The sequence below is a fragment of the Ovis aries genome, chromosome 3 (assembly GCF_016772045.2).
Source record: "Ovis aries strain OAR_USU_Benz2616 breed Rambouillet chromosome 3, ARS-UI_Ramb_v3.0, whole genome shotgun sequence".
Lineage (NCBI taxonomy): Eukaryota > Metazoa > Chordata > Mammalia > Artiodactyla > Bovidae > Ovis > Ovis aries.
The window spans coordinates 166109486-166136378 of NC_056056.1; the positions used below are offsets into that span (position 1 = coordinate 166109486).

The following is a 26893-nucleotide window of genomic DNA, read 5'->3' on the forward strand; positions in this document are numbered from 1 at the left end:
GTTACTTTTCTTCATGAACAACAAAGGATTATTAGAAATGTAACTAATACCTTTAAGAAAGATATTATTAAATTACCTATTCAATACCCATTTCCCTTTCTTCCTTCATGAGATAATGTAGATTTAAGGCATTCATGCTTCCAGCTCTGACATAAGAACCATGACTGTTCTAAGTTTAGGCTAATTATGGCAATCCAGCTCCCCAATTCTCAGCCTCTCTTACAATCAACATTCTAGCTATATGAAGATTTCGGAGACACAGGAAGAAGTCCTTAGAGGGGTTTTTGGAAAAGCCTTTGCTCTACAGATACAAGAGGACTAATGTGACTGACACACTCTTATCCTCTCTGTCATTTCTGCTCTGAATGCAGGTATGGATGGATTTGGAGGAACAACAGCCTACAGAGCGTAGGTTTAAGGGAAAAAAGAAAGCAAACATAAGAAAACCTGAACTGCAGAGAACATGGCCTTGACACAGTTGATCAGTGCCAGCAGTTAACTACCTCAGTGAAGGGAATATGCTATGCACATTTTTGTATGTCTTTTTTTCTGTTTCTACACAGTCTGGTGGCGAATCACCAAGAAAGTTGATGGACAACAGCAGCAGTTAGCAACTATCTCTTTGGCTTCTATGATCGCCAATAATCACCAAAATCAAGCTTCAAAAAATAAAAAAAGGGGTAAGTGAAGGGAATATGCTATGCACAGAATATTCCCTTCACCTCAGACTGTTCTGGGTTACAAGGAGAGACCCAGACACACTAGGAGAAACCATATTTTTTCACCTAAGCACATGTCTTAAAGCATGCTAGATACTAGTATAAATAATCTTATTTATGAGAGAGATATTACTGATCCCATTCTATAGATGAAAAACTAAGGCTCAGACAAGTTAACACACCATTTAATGACTATAACAAAGATGTAACTTACCTGAAGAAATTTTGTTATCAACTCAATTCCTTCAGAGTCTAACCTAAAAACAAAGAAGGACAAGTAGCAATTTCTTTATTACTCTTAGCTGATAGCAACTTTCTAAATAAAACTATTTTCCAAGTGTTTTCATCTGCTAAATTCAAGTGCCCTAAAATAGAACACTTTGCTGCTTTTCAAACCGATTCAAGTCTGTTTTAACCTTAAGATTTATCGTGCCACTTGTTTAAGAAACCATAAGTAACTGGGCATCAACTCAAAATTTCAATATTCAAGAGTAAATTAGATTACTAAAATGATAGAATTTTTTTAAATCACTATTTTACCTCTAAACAAAACAACCTGTATTATTGACAAAAACTTTAGTAAACTAGATCTGTTTTCAGTGTTCTAGTGAAGGCAAGAGTACAACGGCATCATTTTGTATTATACAGATGAAAACAAAACGGTAAGAGACCTCCAAAGTTATCACTGTGGTTCAAGATAAACAGAGATGAATCACTCAACTCATTTTTACAGGACAATATGCTGAAGGTTGGGTACTAGAAGCTATAAAGTTCAATTTAAATATGCCTCAATTTCATAAAACTTTATTTAAGAGGGATACAAAACCAATGACATAATCAATAAAGACAGAAAATTGTTTAAGGATGGAATTAATAAACAGGAGTAGAGGATTTAGGGGTTATCTTAAAGGGATAACCTCTTGATCAGAAGTCACAAGTCACAAATCCTATTGTGCACTGATATTCACTGGCAAAAGCACAATTACGGAAACTGTCTCCCCTCCCTTCCACCTGAAGTGCTCTTAGTAGGTACTGTGGATGCTGTAGCCTAGAGATTCTCCAGAGTCTACTAATCCTTTGCAGTTTGCCATTCTGACAAACACCCGGAACTATATGGCTACAGATACAGTGAAAGTTGCTCAGTCGTGTCTGACTCTGCGACTGCAACTGCATGGACTATACAGTCCATGGAATTCTCCAGGCCAGAATACTGGAGTGGGTAGCCTTTTTTCCCTTCTCCAGGGGATCTTCCCTGGAGAAGATCAACCCAGGAATCAAACCCAGGTCTCCCACATTGCAGGCGGATTCTATACCAGCTGAGCCACAAGGAAAGCCCAAGAATACTGGAGTGGGTAGCCTAGCCCTTTTCCAGTGGATCTTCCCGACCCAGGAACTGAACCAGGGTACCTGCATTGCAGGCGGATTCTTTACCAACTGAGCTATCAGGCTACAGATAAGCTAGGTGCTAAGCTCATGAAGAATCTGCTTTAAACAGCTGCAACTTTTTACCCTGGACATTATAACAGCAAGCAATATATATATGACAAAAATAGGATTTATGCTTTTATGCTAAAAGTCTAACATGTTATATTATTCTTCCTTCTTAGGAAGTCTACTTAGAATGTTACCAGTTAGTTTAGTGACAAGGCTATCAAATCACATAAACACTTTCAAAATAGTTTTGGCACCAGAATGATCTTACTCATTGTCCCTATCTTGAGAATAAATGGAACTAGAATATATTATATTGTGAGCAATGTGAATGGCTTTTGATTAAAACAGATATTTGCCTTATTTGGTATCTTGGTGCCCTTTTCACATCTATTTTTTCTTAAGGAAAGATGAAAAAATAAAAAGGGGGTTAGTGATTCTAACATTACTTACAGAAATGTAATACATTCCGTAAGTAAAAACATTCTGACTCAATTTTAATGGGAGTCTTAGATGGACCTGAGGTAGGTCTGTAATTGGATGGGCAACATATAGGATATGAAGGGTCAGAAAGTTCATATTCTTCAAATACAAATTATCATTAACACTGGGCAAAATTATGATGGGTCATCCTGTGTAAGAGCCAAGATTTTGCCTATAACACATTCCTAAGTAAACACAGAATGTGCGTGCTCAGTCGTGTCCAACTCTTTGTGACCCCATGGTCTTTGCAGCCTGCCAGGCTCCTCTGTCCATAGGATTTTCCAGGTAAGAATACTGGTGTGGCTTGCCACTTCCTCCTCCAGGGGATCTTTCTGACCCCGAGACTGAAACCTGTGTCTCTTACATCTCCTGCCAATGGCAGGCAGATTCTTTACCACTACACCACCTGGGAAGCCCAAAATATAGAATAATTGTGTAGAAAAAATTGATTTCATCATGGTCTTCACAGTACTGAATTAGGCATAAATCAATGTTTTCTTTCTGGGAAAAGGAACAACCTACATAAACCCTAGAATTATAGAATATATATATATATATTCTATGCTCATTTTATTTATAGTTCAATTCTGTGGACTTACATAGTTTGGTGATTCTTGGTCATTGAATTATAAAATTAATTTGACATAGGAAGAAATTAAATTCTAAAATATTTAAGAATTGTGTATGTAAATCAAGTATTTTTCCTGAATCCTTACCATGACAAATGGTTCGAGACTAAAAAGACAAAAAAAAGAGAGAGACTAAAAAGAATTAAAAAAAAATAGTGTGTTCCCCCTTTCACATAAAGAAAGAAAAAAATACCTGGGTGCATGGTTAATTAGAGGCTGCGGTTTATATTTTGGAAAGTTGTAGTTCTTGAACTCATCATTTGAAGAAACACCTGGCCAATTTTCCTGAGATGGAGTTCCTGAATTTAAAAATATATATACTTATATAAAAATTCTTATACAGGCAAATATATATAGGCAGAACAAAAGTGTCATAAATAACAATTTATATTTAGTAGATAATTTGATTGTTTCAACTAAAATTAGAATGACAGAAATAGTAAACATACAGACTTTTTTTCAGATTAAGCAAAGATTGCACCAAAAGGATGCCTATTGACATCTAAGCTAAAATATTTTCTAATAATGTGCTTAAAGTCCCTTTCCAATAATATTTCTCTTCTGTTTTTTCATAGAATCATTATTGCACAGGTAGAAGTCAGTAAATAAAAAGGAGAAGTTATCTAGAAGGATCTTTATCTTAACATGGAAATTATAATTCTAACAGCTATTTATGTTAGTCTCAGTATCAAATTTATAAATATATATTCGAAAGATGTAGTCGTATCCAGCTACTCAATTACAGGTAACAAATCACTGAGAATAGAGTTCTTCTGTTACCTAGCAGTCGGAAAATTAAGTGCAGTTCATCTTCCACAGTTGATCCTGGAAACAGAGGTCTTCCAGAAGCCATTTCAAAGAAAATGCAACCAACACCCCTATAAAATATACCATAAAAAAAAGATGAGTAATCCATTTATATATTACTAAGCATAAGAATCTTTTCCCTAAGGCTGCCTTTCTGGAGAATTTTGTACTAGCCTGCTAGAAAATCTGCAGATTTCTTTCAGATATAACTAAACTAACTTGCTAACATTTAGCTTATCATCTTCCATACTTCTGTATCCATTTTCCCCACTTAAAGTGTCCAGCCCTCTTCTGCATGATCCCTGAAGAATACCACTAACCATAGCTAATAGTGATTTAATGCTTACTATGTGTTAGGCAGTGGTCAGCAGAGCTAGGTAGAAACAAATGATTCAAGATGTTTTTATGTAGGAAGCAGAGACAGAGCTCATAGATGTGGGGTAAAGTGAGTGAGAGTGAGTAAGACAGAGAGAAAGAGAGAGAGAATGTGTTGAGAAGGAAGAGAAATGGATAGATGTTCACTAAATAGATACTGTCTTCACCTGTGTGAAGACATGAGTTTAAGATAGGAGTCCTTCCTTTAAAAGACTCACAACCTAGCAATTACATATATATGTGTGTGTATATATATATAAATTATTATACAGAAGATTAAATAATGGAGCCACTATGGCAAACAGTATAGTAATTCATCAAAAAATGTAAAACACAATTGCCATATGATCCAGCAATTCCACTTCTAAGTATATAACCAAAAGAAAAGCAGTATCTCAAAGAGGTATTTGTACACTCATGTCCACAGCAGCACAACAGCCAAAACGTGGCAACAACCCAACTGTCCATCAGTGCATGAATCAATAAACAACATATACATACAATGATTATTCAGCCTTAAAAATGAACGTAATTCTGACACATAAAAAAGTCAAGTATCTATCTTCACCAGAGGTAAACCTTGATGACATTTATGCTAAGTAAAATAAACCAGTCACAACAAAACAAATACTATATGATTTCACCTATATGAGGTACTTAGAAAAGTCAAATTCACAAACCCAGAAAGAAAAACGGTGGAGGGAGAGGGAAATGGAGAGTCACTATTTAGTAAGTACAGAGTTTCAGTCTGCAAAATGAAGAGAGTTGTGGAGACTGACGATGATGGATGCACAGCACTGTAAATGTACTTAATGGTAAATCTGGTTATATATATATTCCCAAAATTTAAAGAAGCTTAAAAAAGAAAAAATGTTTCACGATACAAATTATATAAACGTTCAACCCAAGACAACAACAAAACAAAGTATATGATTTATCACTACACAAAGAGTACTTGCAGTAAGTGTAACCACAGTTCAAGGGAAAAAATTAGCCATGGGAGGCTAGGTTGTAGTCAGGGAGGATTTATGAAAAACTATGTTTTGAAGGCCCTAGGCACAGGCCTTAGACAGAGAAACAGAGTAGTCATTCAAGACAGGTGAACTGGTATGAATACAAGAGCAAAGCTGGGAAGCCCAGATTATTTACGAAATATAGTAAGCAGCCATTTGGCCAAATGGAAACATCTACACTGAACAGTCTGAAGTAAACTGAAAAAGGTAGAGACGTTTCATGAAGATTATTAAATATCAGGTTGAAGAATGATACCTTATTCTATAACAGGCAGTGAATGTGGAAGCAGCAAATGTGTTTGAATAAAGGAGTGTCATGATCAAAGTGCCGGGTGAGGAAGATTACTATTGTATTTCACTATTTCAAGATCAACTTAAAGCAAGTGGGTTTTGGTGAATAGTAAATGATGATAAAAATAATAATTTTGTACCAGACACTCTTCAAAATGCTTTATATATATCAGCTCATTTGGTCTTAACATTATTCACAGAACAGGCTTTTAAAGTAGTTATTGTTATAATTCCCATTTCCTTAATTGAGGAAACTGAGGCACAGGCCAGTAATTTCAAAAAGGTTATATAGTTATAAGTGGTAGAATTGGTCTTTAAACCTAGGTGATCCTACTTGCCAGAACTCTTCATCATTATTTATATTGTCTCTCTTTAAAATAACATCTCCTTAAAGCCAAATACCAATCAGTATGTCCTGTGTTAATGGCTACATTCTTTCAAAATTATAAATGGCAATAACATATGCACATATTTACCACATGTCAATCTGTGTTGAGTACTCTGAGGAACCCAGAAGCACATCAGGCGGCCGGTACCAAAGTGTGACAACTTCATTTGAGTAGGTCTTTGTGGGAACTGACTTGGCTCTGGCTAGTCCTTCACAGGGAAAAGAAAACAATTAAGAAATAACTAGAATGTATTTCTCAGTTCATATGACAATGACTGCAGTCACAAAATGCCCGAGATGATTACTCCATACCGTTGTGAAGCTTAACAAAATTCGTTTTATGAATTTTTGAGTGTGTACCGTCTTGGGTCAGCAAATCTTCATGTAATTAAACTAAATAATAGTAATTACACAGTCAGGGACTGTGTTTACTTTTACGAGTGAATGCACCTGGCCTCAGTATCTGGGCTAATCTAAACTTAAGATATCTTCCTTCTAGCCATGATTATGCCAAAATTACTTCCTACTTCAAGTTAAATTAATGCAAAACAGGCCAATGATATTAAGATAAACAATTTTACTTCTTACAGTTATAGGCTTATTGACTTTTAACCTGATTACAATTTTCGATTGCTGTACCAATTCTTACCAAAAAGCATGAAGTTACTGGTCCATAATCCTGTTAAATTTTTTTTAACAATTCCCTTGCAGAAGTTTTTATTTAAAGTTTTCTTGGAATGAACTACATTGCTGTTCTGTACTTCTTAAGTTTTACGTTATATAGTTAATATTAAAATACGATGAACCTGTCTTTGGATATTATTAGTTGCTGTAGATAACATGTGCTATTCCTCTGCCTGTTGAATATGAAATTCACTGATTATCCAGATATAAAGGCAAGAGCTTGCAACTTTATCTCTTGAGCCACTAGTGTAAGAGTTACTTTTATTACCCCCATGCCTCCAAATTCTTATCACCTAAAGAAGTAACTTTTTAAAAGATATCTGAAGAAATATAAATTTTAACATATATGAAGAATTGATGCTTTTGAACTGTGGTGTTGGAGAAGATTCTTGAGAGTCCCTTGGACTGCAAGGAGATCCAACCAGTCCATTCTGAAGATCAGCCCTGGGATTTCTTTGGAAGGAATGATGCTAAAGCTGAAGCTCCAGTACTTTGGCCACCTCATGTGAAGAACTGACTCGCTGGAAAAGACTCTGATGCTGGGAGGGATTGGGGGCAGGAGAAGGGGACAACAGAGGATGAGATGGCTGGATGGCATCATGGACTCGATGGACGTGAGTCTGAGTGAACCCAAGGAGATGGTGATGGACAGGGAGGCCTGGCGTGCTGCGATTCATGGGGTCGCAAAGAGTTGGACACGACTGAGCGACTGAACTGAATACTTTATTTCAAACAGGGAATAATTCATTCACAGGTTGTGATTTCTGCTGTAACTATTATATCTGATTAAAATCCTAAGTAAGAAAAATGTCATAGAAGGATATTTTAACTGTTAAACCCAAGTGAAACCAGAATTTTTAAAAAAAATCAGACAGTATTCATAGTATTTTCATTTAGTTTAAGGGCTAAAGGATGTAACTGAAATAACGTTGACACTATTTTATTTAATTACAGATTTTATTCGACCATCCCAACTTGGTAAAATAAATTCAAAATTTTTTGATAACTAGCAACTTTCAGATTCCTCTTCCTGATATCATACTGGGTTATAAGGGGAAAAGGACAGGCTTCACATTTGCTATTCCTACACATACAACATCAAAGCAACTGCAGCTATAGTTTCCTCAGTACCTTTTTCTTCTCCTCCTGAGAGAATTCTAAACTATGGTACTTGCTCAAACAGGCTTCTGGTTCAGTTCACAATTAGATTTGCAATACTAACATAAAATGCAATAGACAATAATTTCATCCAAACCAAATTAACTAAATGTGACATGGTATTATTATATAAGCCATTTTCTATTATTAATGAAAATGTCTATTTATATGAATACTTCCCTGATTACAGGAAAAGTAGAGTTTTCATCTAGATCAACAACAACTTTATACCTTTGGAGATCCCCTGAAAGGGTCTCAGCACACTTAGGGGACTATGGACCACTTCTGAGAACCTGTGATGGTTAGCATTCACTAACATAACTGACCACCAAAATTTTCAAATATCTTCCAAAAACTTCCAAACTCACATAAAAGCAATCATACAGTGTCAATACTTGTTTTTTCTTTTAAACTTAACCACCTGGAACTATCTATAAATATCTCATACATTCCGTACCAAAATCTGCTAGCTTTAATTCTCCTTTTTCATTAATGAGGAGGTTCTGTGGTTTTAAATCTCGGTGTAACACCTTTCTTCTGTGGCAATATGCCAAACCACGTAGAATCTGGTATAAAAACAGCTATGGAAACAAAACACAGAAATTAGTCTTACAGATAACAAGACATACTTTGGTGTAAGTTATGGTAAACAGAAAAGCAACTGGCCTAGAACAGTCAAAGGAAAAAAGGAACCATCTCCTTTTCCTTACATACTTATCTAAATTTTACAATTCATTATTCTATTTGAAACATCTATTTTTTTAGTGTGAACGAATGAAACTTTATCTTAGTAGTAATAGTTCACTTGTTACTGAAAATGATTTTAAATAAATGTGCCTCATAAACTTACAGGTCTACTAATTAGGTTTACAGTTTATTTATGAAATTCTCACAAAACAATCTTCTACCATTACCCAACCCTCCACCCCCTGAAAAAAAAAAAAAAAAAAACTGATGTGGGACAAAGCCTTTAATATAAGGCACTGGGGTTGGTGGTTTTATGAACATTTTCAAGTGTCAAAGAGATCAGTGCTGCACAGCTCTGGCAAATTACGTGCTATAAAAATAACCTAAAATAACCTAACCCAGCTTCTATCACCCACCTCCTGGGTACTTTACTTTCAGCACCTCCCACTCAGCCTTCAAAACCTGCTATGATTCAGAAAAGGGATTAAGCACTGTGGAGCTCTGAATGACTCTTGGAAAAAAGCAATTCCTATAAGGCTAATGGTAGACTTTTTTGTTGTGGATTTTGGTGGAAAAGAGAATATGAAACACAGAAGGTATTTGATTCTTTGTGGTTAACAAAAAAGAGCCTCAAGTCCAGAACATTTAGGAGTGTACCCTTGGTTTTCTTGGAAGGTGAAAAATAGCATTAGAACTTCGAGAATAAGCCAAGGCAGCAGGTGAACAGTGGGCCAGAAGAAATTGTAATTAGCAGAGCTTCTATACTCTACGTATTTGTATTTTGAAAACTCTTAAATTATTACTTCCAAATATTCTCATTACTTTTTATGTTTAACAGAGAATAAAATACTTTTCAACTTAATTCAGGCATGTAGACCTGGCTTACGACAAATAAACTTCTCAAATCTTAGTCAAATTATGATAATTAAGGACAACTTTATTTCCAAATTACTGATAATATGACTGCAGGAAAAACAACATAAAAGCCATAAGCAGAAGTAAACACAAATGAGATTCACAATACCTTGCTAAATAAAACATAAAATATGATGAGAACAATTCTCACAGAAACTATATGGAAAAGAGACTTAAAACTTAACGCCCTATTCTAAAATTCCTAGCAATCCATATATTTTGAACTATTTTATAGTAAAAGAAACTGGTTCTCCTTTATAATAAACTTAACTATTTAAAAAAGTATCTTAAGTTTAAAAGTTAGCATCTATAGAACTGGAACTGTCGCAAAACCACAGCTGGGACAGCCTATTTCCAGAACAGTCTCATGAACCATTGAGTGAGTTTGAATAAACAGATCTTTGCTAAATTTGGAGTAAATCCAGTCAAAGAAACCTGCTATAAGAACACAACTGTATCAAGGGTTTTTACTTGATCTTCCTTTTACTTTTGGGCTTTATCCGGCACAAAGTTTATGTCAAACTTTTCTATCATTACTTGCATCTTCACATATTTTTCAGGTAAGAAAACATAATTATCTTACTTTCCCTCTTAATAGTGCACAATGGTATTTCCAGCCTAGTATTCATAATACCTATGTAGCTTCCTGACCTTACTCATTAGATTAGCACCTTCAAAAGTTGCTTTATAATTAAATACCATTGTAAACATGAGGACTTTGCCATTTAAAGGAGGCCCTTTGCAAAATGCACTGTATCATTTTCATTTACCTTAAACATTTGGATTCTGATAAAACAGGCTTGTTGTTATCTTTCTAAGCAGAATATACCTGTAAATGTATTCTATATATATCCAAGAGAACCAATAATACTGTGAAAGGAAATGTCAGAAGACTTTTCTGTTCTGAAGCAGAAAAAGGTTAAAAGTTTATTGAAGGGCCAAGCAAGGAGAACAGGTGGCTCCTATTCAAAAACCTCAAATTCCTCCGAAGTACTTATTAAAAATTTTAAAATGAAGTAGTTCTACAAAAAAGGTCTGATTCTAGGAAATACTACAGTATAGCAAACAGAAGTTCTGAGTAAATGTGTTCAGACAACCTCAGCTTATCTAAAATGCATAACAAAAAATTCCGAAGCAGAACAGTTATGAGACTGGCGTATTTCATTATGTAATGCAGTGCAGTTTGTCTCCGCCTAAGTGTTCGTCTCTAAACACAATTTTACACGACACAGTAAGCTTACCTTTACATTGTGCATACTCATGATGTTTCCACAGTCATCCATGTACTGTTTTAGATCTTTATCCTGAAAAAACAGAGCACTATGTGATACATAGTTTTGAGAAGGCATGACATTTACTTAGTTTTTAAAAATAAGTTTGCTTTTTAAAACTGAAGTATTGTTGCTTTTCAATGTTGTGTTAGTTTCTGGTATACAGAAAAGTGATTCAGTTATACACAGGTATTAAATATTGTTTTTTTAAAAAATTAGTTGTTTTTTGAAGAAAGATCCTGAATGTACCACACATAATTAAATGCTAATAACAAGAATGTCCCTGGGGCTGTTAAAAAATCCAATCTGTATGTTTTATTATAGCAAAATTAAATACTGAAGTTTTATGAAATGCTTACCAGATACTCAAAGACCAGAGTCAAAGACTTGTCTGTATGAACAATGTCATGTAAGGTTACTATATTTGCATGCTTTAGATCCTTTAATAGTGAAACTGCAAAACAGGAAGGAAAGCCAATTATTTAGTCTGTGGTAGCCAGTCTTTTAAAGAACCCTAAGTTTAACATACGAATGCCTGAATTTAGGAGTCTCTTAAAACAATCCAAAGGGATCTGTAGTAGAAATTTTAGAAGAATTTTTTCTTTTCTTTTATGGTACTGGGTTTGATATTTTTAATACTTCTAAATTATTCCCTATACTACATTAATACTATCCATAACATCCTTTTTTCCACTCAAATATTAACTTATTGAGACTGTCCCAAGATATGTTTTCTTCTTCCAAACTGGCTTATCAGTTGCCTCAAACCATTTTCTGGATAATCCTTTAAAAAAATGGTACCATTATAAAAATATATTTGCATTCTGTATACACTATTTATGGCCAGCTCTTCCCCCATGCACCAATATGTAACATTTCCCAATGCCAAGTATTTGTCTATGACAGTAATCTTATGACTTCCTAGTATTTCATCATAAGCTGTATGATAATATATCTAATCCCATTTTGTTAAATATTTTAGCTTTAGATATTGCTTCTACCCCCAGGGCCTCATTTTGTTGTATTCTTTTTCCTCAACGAGATGCCATTATTTGTGATGGCATATTATTTTCCAGTCATGTATTATTTCTATACCTGAGCTCTTTGTACTTACAAAAAATGAACTCTTATTACATGGCTTTGGTTTTAAAATGTTCTATATAAATTTCATAAAGCATTCTGCTCGCAGAAAGTACTAATTATACCTTCTCTTATTGCTGTGCAGGGTGCACCTTCTTCATGTTCCAACCGGATCTCTTTCAAGGCCACCAAATTCTCTGTCAATTTACTTCTTCCTTTATATACTGTTGCATATGTACCCTACAAAATATATTTTGAAAGATACATGAAAGTAGCATGAGTCTATATCATCAATACAAGAAAGAGCCCTAACTAAATTTCTAATTTCTAACCATGTGTTAAATTCCATCTTGCAGAGAAAACTCCACCATGACTAGTCTTGGTTTTCCTACAGCTAAGAGGACTTTCAGTTCCCTGTGCACAGCTTCCCTACTCTTACAACCCTTCAGAGTACTTCAAAAGTAAAAACATAAGAAGAATATTTAATTTAAAAGTATTGTATTAACTATAACTACAATGGTATGTGAAGATTGAGGAAATTAAGCAAGAAAACTTAAGGTGAAAACTGAAACTGTAACTAACATATGATTAAAATTTTACCCATTTTCAGAATCTTTGAATGCTAGAGCTCTCCTTTAAAAACCAAATGTATTCTACAGATATCTTCTATCGTTGCGAAGACAGTTCTCAAACTCCCTTAAGGCTTCCCTATTAACTAATTCTATTATTTTCTTTGCACTTTATCACTCTGGGAAGCAGACCATTTCAAAACTAGTACTAGTAGCAAGTTCAAGAAAACCTTGAATTTCATTTCAAGAAAATGAGCCAAGAATTTCCTTAACCTTTAAGATATGTCTTTAGCTTTACAGATAGTATTTTTATTTTTCACAAGTTTAAACACATGGAATTTCCCATATGACAGCATAGTCACAGAGTACCAAGGAGCAAACTAAAAGATAGATGCCTATTTTGTTACCAAAAAAAGCACAATATTTTGTGCATCAACAAAAGGTTACAATGCTATTTTAAAAATTCATTTCTTCTCACACTGATGGAATAATTTCAAGAATTGAAGGGTATTTCCTTCTAACATTCTATTGCCTTTATAGGACAAGATACAATCTTTTAGGTGATGAATAAGAAAAATATGTTAACTTACCTCTCCAAGCTTTTCCAATTTGATGTAGGTTTCCATTTTTCCAAACCCAATTTCTGACTGAAAGCAAACAATTATAAATTTAGTATTCTTAAAATTTCAATTCTTCTCTGCCTCAATATCTGAAACTCTCCTGCTCTGGGAATGTTTTGGAACAGACAAATCTGATTAAATAGTTGAACATCTGTCAAATTTAAAAACTGGGACATTTAAAGGCTCAAAAACAAAGTTCACTATTAAAACTGTCAACTCATCTTTTTTACAAATCGATTAACATTCTGCTTTGAAAAATTTCTGTTCTACCTTAAGACTGAAATTTTAAGATATCACAGGCATTTTAGGATATAAAAGGATTTTATAAAAGGTACCTACATGATTTAACAAAATCACAAAATAAACAATTTTCCTACATATTTTTCTTCATCAATCTTATGTTTTCCCTAGGAAGGCCTGCAAACAAAACACTTTTCCCATCGAAATATAGTAAGACAGCTAACTACATGTCATACTCTATGATAAGTCAGGAAATGGCTGACACAGAAGAAGTAATATAAGTCTCAATCAGTCTCCTCCATCCCCCACAAAAGGCTTTAAAAGTGAGTTCTGAAAAGCACTGCTTTTAAACCTTGAGCTTGACTATTTTGTACGGAGTCGATAAATGAGGTAGATGGAATACTCAAATATGCAATGGAAACCCAGTATTTAAAAAGTAATTTTAAAAAAACCACCTAACACAAAAGATTTAGGGTAAAAAACAAAACAATAAAAATTTAGAGACTGAGAGAGCAGAGATAGGGGGCAAAAGTTAAAAAGAAGAGAATAAGAATTTTCTTAAATTCCTTTCTAGTATCCCCTTTGTAGATAGTGGAAAGGGGAACAGTAATCTAAAACTTCACTTATCAGAGTGACACTAATGCCCTTAAGTAGCCAATGAAAGGAATAATGTTCTTTTAGATATAACTCTGAAAAGTATATGCTGGATTATTAAATTCTATGTCAAATTCTGGAGGTTCAGATATACTTTTTCTGGAGGTGTTGAACAAAATAAAAATTATACTTGACAATTTGACTTAACATCACTCACCACTTGAAACAAAAAAGGTAAACTGCCCAAAACTGACAGTCAAAAGTATCAGGGGCCTCTCAAAGGAACTGTTGTACAAGGAACTTTGTTACAAGACATATATATCACTTTAAAAGCCATGAGGAAAACTGCATATTCAATGGTACTCATTCAATTTTGGTAAACTAATAAAAACTGTGGTCACAGGTGGTACTGGTGGTATCACTGAAGGACTGAAAAATTGCTTCTCTCTGTGTATTTTTAAGGACTTTTTCCTATATATGGTATTTTCAAAAAAAAATTAAATAAGTGAGATTTTTGGAACCCATCATGATCCATACACCCACACACTATTTTATATATGACTGACAGATATTAAGTCCTTATTCTCTATTGTCAATAATTATACAGGATAATAAAACTACAATAGACAACACTTTCCAAATACAAATAGGAGTTTTTTAATTTTAATATGGGAAATGTGGCAAAGAGACCACCATTTGATACACGAGGACCTGATTCTGAATCATCTTTTGATTTTGTGGTTTTTCTATAGTCTATTTACATACGATCTCACATAACACTTAAAAGATCTCACATAAACACTTTAAAAAGGCTAACTGCCAAGGTCACACAAACTATGTTACAGTGTTTATTTTCTTATACCTATTTTCTAGAATTCAGATGATTAAATTCACAAACATGGAACTATTTTGACATGAATTTCAAATCTCACCTGATTTTTTATGAAGGAAAAAGAACAGCAAGAAAAAATGGAAACTAGTCTGAACAACATAATCAATGCCCCCCCCCCCAAGATATAATTAAAATGTCATCACCTGTAACAGTGAGAAGTCCATAGAAAAATATAACTACAAGCAAGGAACCTTTTTTTTTTTTTTTGCCACACCACGTCTTGTGGAAACTTAGCTCCCCAACAAGGGACTGAACCACGCCTGCAACAGCAAAAGTACATTGTCCTAAACCACTGGACCACCAGGGAATTCCCTGGGAAATTTCTCTTATTAGGAGTTGGGAAATTTTCTTATTCCCTTTTTTAATCTTAAGTGAATAAATACTAGAATGTCCTTATAAGATCATGTACACTTTTCTCTAACGGTGGCTTTCACAAAAATGCTAAAGTTTTTTTTTTTAAAGAGTAGATAAATGAACTACAAATTCAAGACTGTAAACACAGTACTGATGTAGAGATTATCGTATCATATAAAGTATACAAGGAATAAACTATAAGAGATAATAGTCTTATAGTTAATATAAGAGATATATTAACTATATAGCATAGCATCTATATTAACATTCATGAAATATTAACATTAAAAAGAATCACTCTTTAAATAGTGAAATTTAGTGAGATCATTAAAATATATTAAAAGTACGCTTTTTAAAAAGAGGGTAAATACTGGAATTGTCTGCCACAACCCAATTAAACAGGTTTTGAATTGGGTTGACGACATTTTAATGATTCCCAACCTTTAGAATTTAGTAATTATATCCAATTTACTGCTTAACTGAATCTTTATATGGAATTTCTAGAAAAGTTTGCTTGCATTTTTATCTGCTGAGCATGACAAGATTAACAATAGACATAATGACTAGCTTGTTGACACACTCTCCTACGGAAATTATTCAGAGGACAGAAGACAAAGCTCATTTATTCAACATTTACCAGGCATAATGCTAGGTACTGGAGATAGAGTGAAGAAGACAGATATGATTCCTCCTCTCATAAGTTCACAATCTAGGACTGACTTTCACCCTAGATTATTTTAGAATATTTTTAAAGTCTAATAAAAACAGAAATAATAGCTGTATGATTGAAACAACACACTTTGCATTTTAATACAATATAAAATCTTAATTCTGCTTCAAATGAAGATAATCTTTTTCGATACTTCACTGCTCTAATACTTAGCTTTTTGGAAAACCAAACAAACTCCTGTTCAAATAGCTCTTATAGCTGAGTAATATTTCACTGTTAAGTCAGAAAGAGAGAGACAAATACTATATATTAATGCATGCATCTGGAATCTAGAAAGATGGTACTGATGAACCTATTTGCAGGGTAGCAATGGAGACACCTAACTTCCCTGGTGGCTCAGACGGTACAGCGTCCACCTACAATGTGGGAAATCCAGGTTCAATCCCTGGGTCGGGAGGATCTCCTGGAGAAGGAAATGGCAACCCACTCTAGTACTCTTGCCTCGAAAATCCCATGGAGCGAGGATCCTGGTAGGCTACAGTCCATGGGGTCACAAAGAGTTGGACATGACTGAGCGACTTCACTTTCACTTTCAATGGAAACACAGGACAGAGAGAACAGACTTCTGGACACAGTGGGGGAAGGAGAGGGTGGGACGAATTGGGAGACTAGCATGGAAACATATACATTCAGTTGATTTCAGTCGCTCAGTCTTGTCTGACTCTGCAACCCCATGAATTCCAGCACACCAGGCCTCCCTATCCATCACCAACTCTTTGCATCAGGTGGCCTAAGTATTGCAGTTTCAGCTTCAGCATCATTCCTTCCAAAAGAACACCCAGGGCTGATCTCCTTTAGGATGGACTGGTTGGATCGCCTTGCAGTCCAAGGGACTCTCAAGTGTTTTCTCCAACACCACAGTTCAAAAGCATCAATTCTTCGGTGCTCAGCTTTCTTCACAATCCAACTCTCACATCCATACATGACCACTGGAAAAACCACAGCCTTGACTAGACCGACCTTTGTTGGCAAAGCAATGTCTCTGCTCTTCAGTATGCTATCCAGGTTGGTCATAACTTTCCTTCCAAGGAGTCAGCGTCTTTAAATTTCATGGCTGCAATCACCATCTGCAGTGATTTTGGAGCCCCCCAAAATAAAGTCTGACACTGTTTCCCCATCTATTTCCCATGAAGTGATGGGACCAGATGCCATGATCTTAATTTTGTGAATGTTGAGCTTTAAGCCAACTTTTTCACTCTCTTCTTTCACTTTCATCAAAAGGTTCTTTAGTTCTTTGCTTTCTGCCCTAAGGGTGGTATCATCTGCATAGCTGAGGTTATTGATATTTCTCCCGGCAATCTTGATTCCAGCTTGTGCTTCTTCCAGCCCAGTGTTTCTCATGATGTACTCTGCATAGAAGTTAAATAAGCAGGGTGACAATATACAGCCTTGACGTACTCCTTTTCCTATTTGGAACCAGTCTGTTGTTCCATGTCCAGTTCTAACTGTTGCTTCCTGACCTGCATATAGGTTTCTCAAGAGGCAGGTCACGTGGTCTGGTATTCCCATCTCTTTCAGAATTTTCCACTGTTTATTGTGATCCACACAGTCAAAGGCTTTGGCATAGTCAATAAAGCAGAAATAGATGTTTCTCTGGAACTCTCTTGCTTTTTTGATGATCCAGCAGATATTGGCAATTTGCTCTCTGGTTCCTCTGCCTTTTCTAAAACCAGCTTGAACATCAGAGAGTTCACGATTCACGTATTGCTGAAGCCTGGCTTGGAGAATTTTGAGTATTACTTTACTTAGCATGTGAGATGAGTGCAATTGTGCGGTAGTTTGTGCATTCTTTGGCATTGCCTTTCTTTGGGATTGGAATGAAAACTGACCTTTTCCAGTCCTGTGGCCACTGCTGAGTTTTCCAAATTTGCTGGCATTTGAGTGCAGCACTTTCACAGCATCATCTTTCAGGATTTGAAAGAGCTCCACTGGAATTCCATCACCTCCACTAGCTTTGTTCATAGTGATGTTTTCTAAGGCCCACTTAACTTCACATTCCAGGATGTCTGGCTCTAGGTGAGTGATCACACCATCATGATTATCTTGGTCATGAAGATCTTCTGTATATTCTTGCCACTTCTTAATATCTTCTGCTTCTGTTAGGTCCATACCATTTCTGTCCTTTATCGAGCCCATCTTTGCATGAAATGTTCCCTTGGTATCTCTCATTTTCTTGAAGAGATCTCTAGTCTTTCCCATTCTGTTGTTTTCCTCTATTTCTTTGCATTGATCGCTGAGGAAGGCTTTCTCATCTCTTCTTGCTATTCTTTGGAACTCTGCATTCAGATGCTTGTATCTTTCCTTTTCTCTTCTCTTCTTTTCACAGCTATTTGTAAAGCCTCCCCAGACAGCCAATTTGCTTTTTTGCATTTTCTTTTCCATGGGGATGGTCTTGATCCCTGTCTCCTGTACAATGTCACGAACCTTAGTCCATAGTTCATCAGGTACTCTCTCTATCAGATCCAGTCACTTAAATCTATTTCTCACTTCCACTGTATAATCATAGGAATTTGATTTAGGCCATACCTGAATGGTCTAGTGGTTTTCCCTACTTACTTCAATTTAAGTCTGAATTTGGCAATAAGGAGTTCATGGTCTGAGCCACAGTCAGCTCCCGGTCTTGTTTTTGTTGACTGTATAGAGCTTCTCCATCTTTGGATGCAAAGAATATAATCAATCTGATTTTAGTGTTGACCATCTGGTAATGTCCATGTGTAGAGTCTTCTCTTGTGTTGTTGGAAGAGGGTGTTTGCTATGACCAGTGCGTTCTCTTGGCAAAACTATTAGCCTTTGCCCTGCTTCATTCCGTATTCCAAGGCTAAATTTGCCTGTTACCCCAGGTGTTTCCTAACTTCCTACTTTTGCATTCCAGTCCCCTATAATGAAAAGGACATCTTTTTGGGGTGTTAGTTCTAAAAGGTCTTGTAGGTCTTCACAGAACCGTTACCATATGTACAACAGACAGCAATTGGGAATTTGCTATGTGACACAAGGAGCTCAACCCAGTGCTCTGTGACAACCTAGAGGGGTGGGGTGGGGAGGGAGGTGGGAAGAGGGTTCAGGAGGAGGGAGGGGACATATGTATACCTTTGGCTGATTCATATTGATGTATGGCAGAAATCAACCCAATATTGTAAGGCAATTGTCCTCCAATAAAAATTTAAAAATAGTTCTTATATAGTAAGCACATGAAAGTGAAATAAAATAAAAATAAGTTATAATTTATAATAGCCTTCCTGTAATTTCAAGTAACCTGTAAGTAGCATTGATTATTATAGGGTATTTCTTCGTTACTTTGGTTTAAGAGTATAATCATTCTACCAAAGTTATAAAGAGGTATTGCATGCTGGCAATGCAATTCTAAATGAACTTGACAACAACTAAGACATGCGCAATAACTCTATTAGATGCCATTCTAAGAGTAAATATGCACATAAAACACACTGGAAAAAAAAATAAATAAAACACACTGGAGGCAAAGACTGATTTTTCAGTTATTCATTTCCCGCCTTGTGAGATTTACCAAGTTACTGTTATTGATAGAAATGTCTGTCTACTCAGGTAGACTGGGGTAGGTCAACTGAGAATCTCTATTCTACTTGATCATTTGTCTTACAAAATATTACCTTACCCCTGTCCATAACATGCCATAGGTAAATTAAATTGTGGGTGAACTTTGAACCTCATTTCCACACCATAAAATCACTTCTGAAAGACATCAGGACTTGATACCCTATTTTCTCACCTGTCCTTAGAAATAACGGCTATGTATAATCTATATTGATAAAGCCATGAATGAGAAACCCAAAACTTAATGTTTAGGAAGAGGCATATTAGAATTCATATAACCTAAAATTCAATAAAATGAGACAAACTTTCCTATATAGACTTAGTTTACTAAAGTTGCACTTAACACTCTTACGAAATTTCCATGGGGCATGCCATCACTGTAAGTGTAACAATGCTCTAATAAATCACGACCTGTCTATGGGCTTTCCCACTGGTCATTAGTTTAAGCATTTTAAGAGTTAGAATATTCCATTCCTTATCAACTATAAATGAATATTAAATAACACTTTACTAATCCAATAGCCAGTATCTTTAAAATAAGATAGAACGTCTAAATGTAATGTAGTGTCCTAGATGGGATCCTGGGGATAAAAAGCTATTAGTGAAAAACTAGGGAAATTTGAATAAAGTATGGAGTTTAGTTAATAGTAATGTACCAACATTGGTTTCCTAAGTTGTGACAATGTACTAGAGTAATGTAAATGTTAATAATAGGCATAACTAGGTATGTGGTATATGAGAACTCTCTATATGATCTTTTAAATTTTTCTGTAAATCTATAACTACTCCAAAATAACTTATTAGAGTAGAGTTAGTATAGCTATAGGCAGATTTGCACATTTGTAATTCAGAAAATGAGAGGGTTTCTAGTTAGTGGCTTCTCTCTTCTTGCTCATGTAGTGGGAAGAGGTCATCTGCTTAGAGTGAGAGAAGAATTAACCAAAGAAATACAATAGGGTAGCCAAATGATACTGAGGATCCAACTGAGCTTGATGCTCATAATTCTATAGAAGAACCAGTCAGCCCTACTGTATCTTCACCAGAAGTGAACTCAGACTTGTTTCTTACCTCCTACTCAAGTGATTTATGTTATTTTTACTGCTCTACTTATTATACATTGCAAACTGAAAGTACAAAAATAAACATGTACACATTGCTATATTTAAAATGGATAATCAACAAAGACCTATTATAAAGCACATGGAACTCTCAAGGTTATGTGCCAGGGTGGATGGGAGGGGGATTTGGGAGAGAAGGGATATGTGTATATGTATGGCTGAGTCCTTTTGCTCTTCGCCTGAAAGTACCACAACATTGTTAACTGGCTATACCCCAACACAAAATAAAAATTTTTAAGTTAAAAAAAAAAGTTTATCCTTTTAGAAAGACAAAATTTTATATTTTGTCTTGAAACAAAAATGTTTTTAAGAGTATATCATCCATGGAAACATAAGCTCTAACAAATGTGGAGAGTATTTTCGTTTTCCCATCTCCTTTCCACGGATTCCCTAAATCCCTCCCCTTCACATATAAACCTAGGGTATTAAGAATAATTTTCTAATATACTTCAAAAGAAACCATGACTTTAGTTAAAAAAAAAAAAAGATAAACAATGAAAAGAATGATGAACCAATGAAAACCAAAACAGAGCTGCAATGATTAATGTGAAATCGGTAAGCCATTTCAGATTAAAAAAACAAGGGAATTAAGATAGGAACTTTCAACACAGTGAAAACTCCAGTCACTCAGCATTCATTAAAGGGCACTGTTTTCCTTAATTTCATATACACTGAAAAAGATAAGTCTTAGATGATAGCTTTGGTGATTAAACCATACCTTTAGTCCCAAACTGAATATTTACTAATTCTAAAATTTATCCTAAGTACCAATCTTTAGTAAAACTTGATAACCAAAGAACACTTTCAACCTGGTAATTAAATGACAAAGTTATGTTAATGAAAATGTCTTAAGCAGTGATGTAAAACTATGATGATCCATAAACCAATACCAAAACCAAGCTTTAACCTTACTGTATACTAGTGAACAGTGAACGGTGAAAGTTGCTCAGTCGTCTCCAGGCCAGAATACTGGAGTGGGTAGCCTTTCCCTTCTCTAGGGGATCTTCCCAGCCCAGGCACTGAACCCAGGTCTCCCGCACTGCAGGTGGATTCTTTACCAGCTAAGCCACAAGGGAAACCCAAGAATGCTGGAGTGGGTAGCCTATCCCTTTTCCAGTGGATCTTCCTGACCCAGGAATCAAACCGGGATCTCCTGCATTGCAGGCAGATTCTTTACCAACTGAGCTATAAGGGAAGCCCCTACTGTATACTGGTGAATGTCAAATAATAATGTGCTCATATTATACAGCATTAGGTAATTTTATTCTTTAGAAAATGCAACCAAAATGGAAGTTGTTGGCAGATAAAAATATTCCACGATACAATATATAAGAAGAAGATAAAACAACTGTTAGTGACACAATACTCATCAGTGGCTCCTTCTTCAGACCCAAAGTTTAAGTGGGTACTCAGTTCAGTCACTCAGTCGTGTCTGACTCTTTGTGACCCCATGGACTGCAGCACACCAGGCTTTCCTGCCCATCACCAACTCCTGGAGCTTACTCAGACTCATGTCCATCGAGTTGGGGATGCCATCCAACCATCTCATCCTCTGTTGTCCCCCTTCTCCTCCTCCTTAGTACTAAGTGGTTCCTGAGTCCTGAGTATTTTATCTTTACACAGTCCCTAGCATCTGGGCTCTACTTTCCATTTCCACATGACTACCACATCATCCTTAACTATGAATTCATTTCCCTGCCTCTAGTCTTTCTCTTGTTCTATTTGTTTACACTTTTCCTGAAGCAACAGTTATGAAACAAAAATGTGATTATGTCAGCCCTTGTTTAAATAAATGTCTCTGAGGTCCTTCTTTTTACATGGGATGAAGTCCAAACTCATTGGCCTGACAGCTGAAGCTTTTTAAAGTCAACAGCAGGGGTCCCCAACCTGTGAGGAACCCAGCCCCACAGTAGGAAGTGAGCGGCTGCACAGCAGGAGGTGAGCAGCAGGCAAACAAAGCTGCATCTACCGCTCCATTACTCACATTACCTCATGAACCATCCCCCCAGTCCTGTCCATGGAAAAATGGTCTTCCACTAAATTGCTCCTTGGTGCCAAAGAGGTTGGGAACCACTGGTCTAGATCTATCCTATCCTTTCAAGGCTTATTCTTTAAAATTATTCCATATCCACACTTCATACCAATTATAATTTCTCCAACATACTCACATTCTCTGGGTTTTACTACATGAAGTTTCCTTTGCTTAGAACACTCTTCTAATAACTGTCAACTTGACAAAATTCCTACCCACCTTTTTAAAGCCAACTTAAGCACTGTCACCTCTGTAAGCCTGTGATGTGCAAAGACATTTTACTTGCTCTTTAATTGTCCCATAGCACTTTATATACACTTCTACATAGAACTGAAGTCATCCAAAAGAGATCCTCACATACACAATCACCTGAATTTATGTCAAGATGACACTGCAACAGGGAAAGCTGTTCTTTCAAAAAGCAGTGCTGGGTCAACTGCTACACAACAGGAGACCAAGATACATAACTGAAAAGAGCCTTTTATACAGAATGTATAAAGAATTCCTCAACAATCAATCAGAAAAAGGCAGACAGTCCAACAGTAAAGAAATAATAAAATTCAACAATTAATTCAAAGAAGAGGATATTTGAATGGCCAATAAACATTAGAAAGGTGTTCAACTTAAGCCATCAAGAAAATGAAAAATAAAACCACAATGCCTGAATGCTCAGTCAGATCTGACTCTCTGCGACCCCACTGTAGCCCATTCCTCTCTGCCCATGGGATGTTCCAGGCAAGAATACTGGAGTGGGTTGCCATTTCCTACTTCAGGGGAACCACAATGAGATAACACTATACACTCATCAGAAAAATCTAAAAGTTTCTTTGAAAAAGAAGAAAACAGTACCAAAAAAAAATCATGGCAAGCAACTAGAATGGGATGTAAAATGGTATAATCACTTTGGAACCAACTTTGACAACACCTAGAAAAGCTGAACATGTGCACACAATTTACCCAACAACTCCACTCCTAGGTATGCATCCAGCAGAAATGCTTACATATGTTAACCAAAACACATAATCAGGAATGGTGATACAAGCAATATTTGATAATAGCCAAAGTTAAAAATAACATAAATGTAAACGTTCATCAACAGAAGACTGAATAAAATATAGTACACTCACCAATGGAACACCATGCAACAAAAAGAACACATGAATAACCCAACTACATGCAATAACCCAAATGAACTAACGCCAAGCCAAAGAAGTCGACTGCAGAAGAATACATATTGGTGTACTTCTATATGTAATAGGATATTTTTCTACACTATACATATGAACTTGTATGTATATATATTTATATATATGTGTGTAATATATCTTATTTGTATAAAATGTATTTTAAGCATTTGTATATTCATAATTACATGAAGTTCAAAAGTTTAAGAATAATCAAGAAAAGAATATCAAACGCATTTTTAAAATTAATAAGAATGTATGTAAATCAAGATAAAGAAGTCTTTCTTTATATTAAACACTATAAACATAATCAAAACAATGAAAAACATAAAGGTAAAACTAATCTCTGGCATTAGAAGGCAGAGATAATGCCAAAGTTGAGGAAGGGAGGGTGGAAGTGAACAATGAAGTGGCAGGATGAGTTTTCTGGAATTTGGGGGATTTTCTTTTATTTATCTGGATACAAGTTACACACGTATGCTAACTTTACAAAAATTCATGAAGCTCTACAATTAGGTTTATGTACTTTTCTGTGTATCTAGTACATATTAATACATACTTATATACCTGGTACATATTTTGTACATCTAGTATGTATCAGTAAAATTTACCAAAAAATAAAACAAACCTAAATTCTATTCAATATAGCATCTTTAAAACGTTAAGGGAAAATGACAAAATCCAGAAAAAAAGATAATATACTTTAGCTATTAACAATATAAAAATTAATATAAAATGTTTATAACCAGAAAATCAAACAACCAGATCTAATATAGTAGGTATAAGAGACTTAAAAACTTACTAAGGAAGCTCTCCGAGACCTTCGGCTCATGGGTTGATCAAATGGTGGACTGTTTATCTGCAACTTTTCAAGATACCCATCAGGTATTCTGATATCTGCAGGCAGTGATAACCGCTTATTTAAATCCTTTTAAAAACCAAGAAAAAGAAGATCTATATAGGTAACCACAAACAGAGACAACAAGGGCATTTGACATTTTAATTCATAAGCTCTAATATATTAATGCTTAGCAATCAGTTAACTATAAAATGTTTGTCGCAATTACAAAGGTATTTATATTAATTATAAGCAGATTCTTTACAGTCTGAGCCACTAGGGAAGCTGCATGTAATATACTGAAAGCAAACATATTTACTGTAAGCAAAAGTATACAATGCAATTTATTTTACAGAAATGATGTTCTACAACTGAGTTGAGTGCCTACATTGAAAAAATCACCATGGAATTAATTTTAACATTATTATACCATATCAGTTTTCAGTTGCTCAGTCATGTCCGACTCTTTGCGTCTCCATGAATCGCAGCACTCCAGGCCTCCCTGTCCATCACCAACTCCCGGAGTTCACTCAAACTCACGTCCATCGAGTCGGTGATGCCATCCAGCCATCTCATCCTCTGTCGTCCCCTTCTCCTCCTGCCCCCAATCCCTCCCAGCATCAGAGTCTTTTCCAATGAGTCAACCCTTCGCATGAGGTAACCAACGTACTGGAGTTTCAGCTTCAGCATCATTCCTTCCAAAGAACACCCAGGACCAATATCCTTCAGAATGGACTGGTTGGATCTCCTTGCAGTCCAAGGGACTCTCAAGTGTTATCTCCAACACCACAGTTCAAAAGCATCAATTTTGCAGCACTCAGCTTTCTTCACAGTCCAACTCTCACATCCATACATGACCACTGGAAAAACCATAGCCTTGACTAGATGGACCTTTCTTGGCAAAGTAATGTCTCTGCTTTTTAATATGCTGTCTAGGTTGGTCATAACTTTCCTTCCAAGGAGTCAGCGTCTTTAAATTTCATGGCTGCAATCACCATCTGCAGTGATTTTGGAGCCCCCCGAAATAAAGTCTGACACTGTTTCCACTGTTTCCCATCTATTTCCCATGATGTGATGGGACCAGATACCATGATATTCGTTTTCTGAATGTTGAGCTTTAAGCCAACTTTTTCACTCTCCTCTTTCACTTTCATCAAAAGGCGTTTTAGTTCCTCTTCACTTTCTGCCATAGGGGTGGTGTCACCTGCATATCTGAAGTTCTTGATATTTCTCCTGGCAATCTTGACTCCAGCTTGTGCTTCTTCCAGCCCAGCGTTTCTCTTGATGTACTCTGCATATAAGTTAAATAAGCAGGGTGACAATATACAGCCTTGACGTACTCCTTTTCCTATTTGGAACCAGTCTGTTGTTCCATGTCCAGTTCTAACTGTTGCTTCCTGACCTGCATATAGGTTTCTCAAGAGGCAGGTCACGTGGTCTGGTATTCCCATCTCTTTCAGAATTTTCCACAGTTTATTGTGCTCCATACAATCAAAGGCTTTGGCATAGTCAATAAAGCAGAACAGATGTTTTTCTGGAACTCTCTTGCTTTTTTGATGATCCAGCAGAGGTTGGCAATTTGCTCTCTAGTTCCTCTGCCTTTTCTAAAACCAGCTTGAACATCAGAGAGTTCACGGTTCACGTATTGCTGAAGCCTGGCTTGGAGAATTTTGAGCCTTACTTTACTAGCGTGTGAGATGGTACACTAATTCGTGTCTGACTCTTTGCAACCCCGTTGACTACAGCACGCCATGCTCCTCTGTCCTCCACTACCACCCAGGGGTTGCTCAAATTCATGTCCATTGAGTTGATGATGCTAACTATCTCATCTTCTGAATCCATCTTCTCCTCTTGCCTTCAGTCTTTCCCAGCATCAGGGTCTCTTCCAATAAGTCAGCTCTTCACATCAGTTGGCCAAAGTACTAGAACTTCGGCATTATCCCTTCCAGTGAATATTCAGGGTTGATTTCCTTTAGGATTGACTGGTTTAATCTCCTTGCAGTCCAAGGGGCTCTCAAGAGTCTTCTCCAGCACCATAATTTGAAAGCATCAATCTTCACCGCTCAGCCTTCTTTATGATCCAACTCTCACATTCAAACATGACTACTGAAAAACGACAGCTTTCACTATACAGACCTTTGTTAGCAAAGTGATGTTTCCACTTTTTAGTATGCTGTCTAGGTTTGTCATAGCTTTTCTTCCAAGAAGCAAGTGTCTTCTA

General features: G+C 35.9%; 1 protein-coding gene across 6 annotated transcripts in view; it reads right to left on the bottom strand.

Annotated features, from left to right (window-relative positions):
• CDK17 (cyclin dependent kinase 17) overlaps nt 1-26893 on the bottom strand; it is a 108783-nt gene that overhangs the window by 4033 nt on the left and 77857 nt on the right. For all 6 annotated transcript variants that reach the window (XM_027967633.2, XM_042247101.1, XM_060413073.1 and 3 more), the window contains 10 exons: nt 24637-24762; nt 13091-13147; nt 12057-12171; nt 11211-11305; nt 10822-10884; nt 8436-8559; nt 6225-6345; nt 4043-4140; nt 3456-3561; nt 934-976 (listed from right to left, as the gene is read on the bottom strand). In XM_027967633.2, the coding sequence (XP_027823434.1) occupies nt 934-976; nt 3456-3561; nt 4043-4140; nt 6225-6345; nt 8436-8559; nt 10822-10884; nt 11211-11305; nt 12057-12171; nt 13091-13147; nt 24637-24762 (948 nt within the window). The remainder of the gene's footprint in view (nt 1-933; nt 977-3455; nt 3562-4042; nt 4141-6224; nt 6346-8435; nt 8560-10821; nt 10885-11210; nt 11306-12056; nt 12172-13090; nt 13148-24636; nt 24763-26893) is intronic.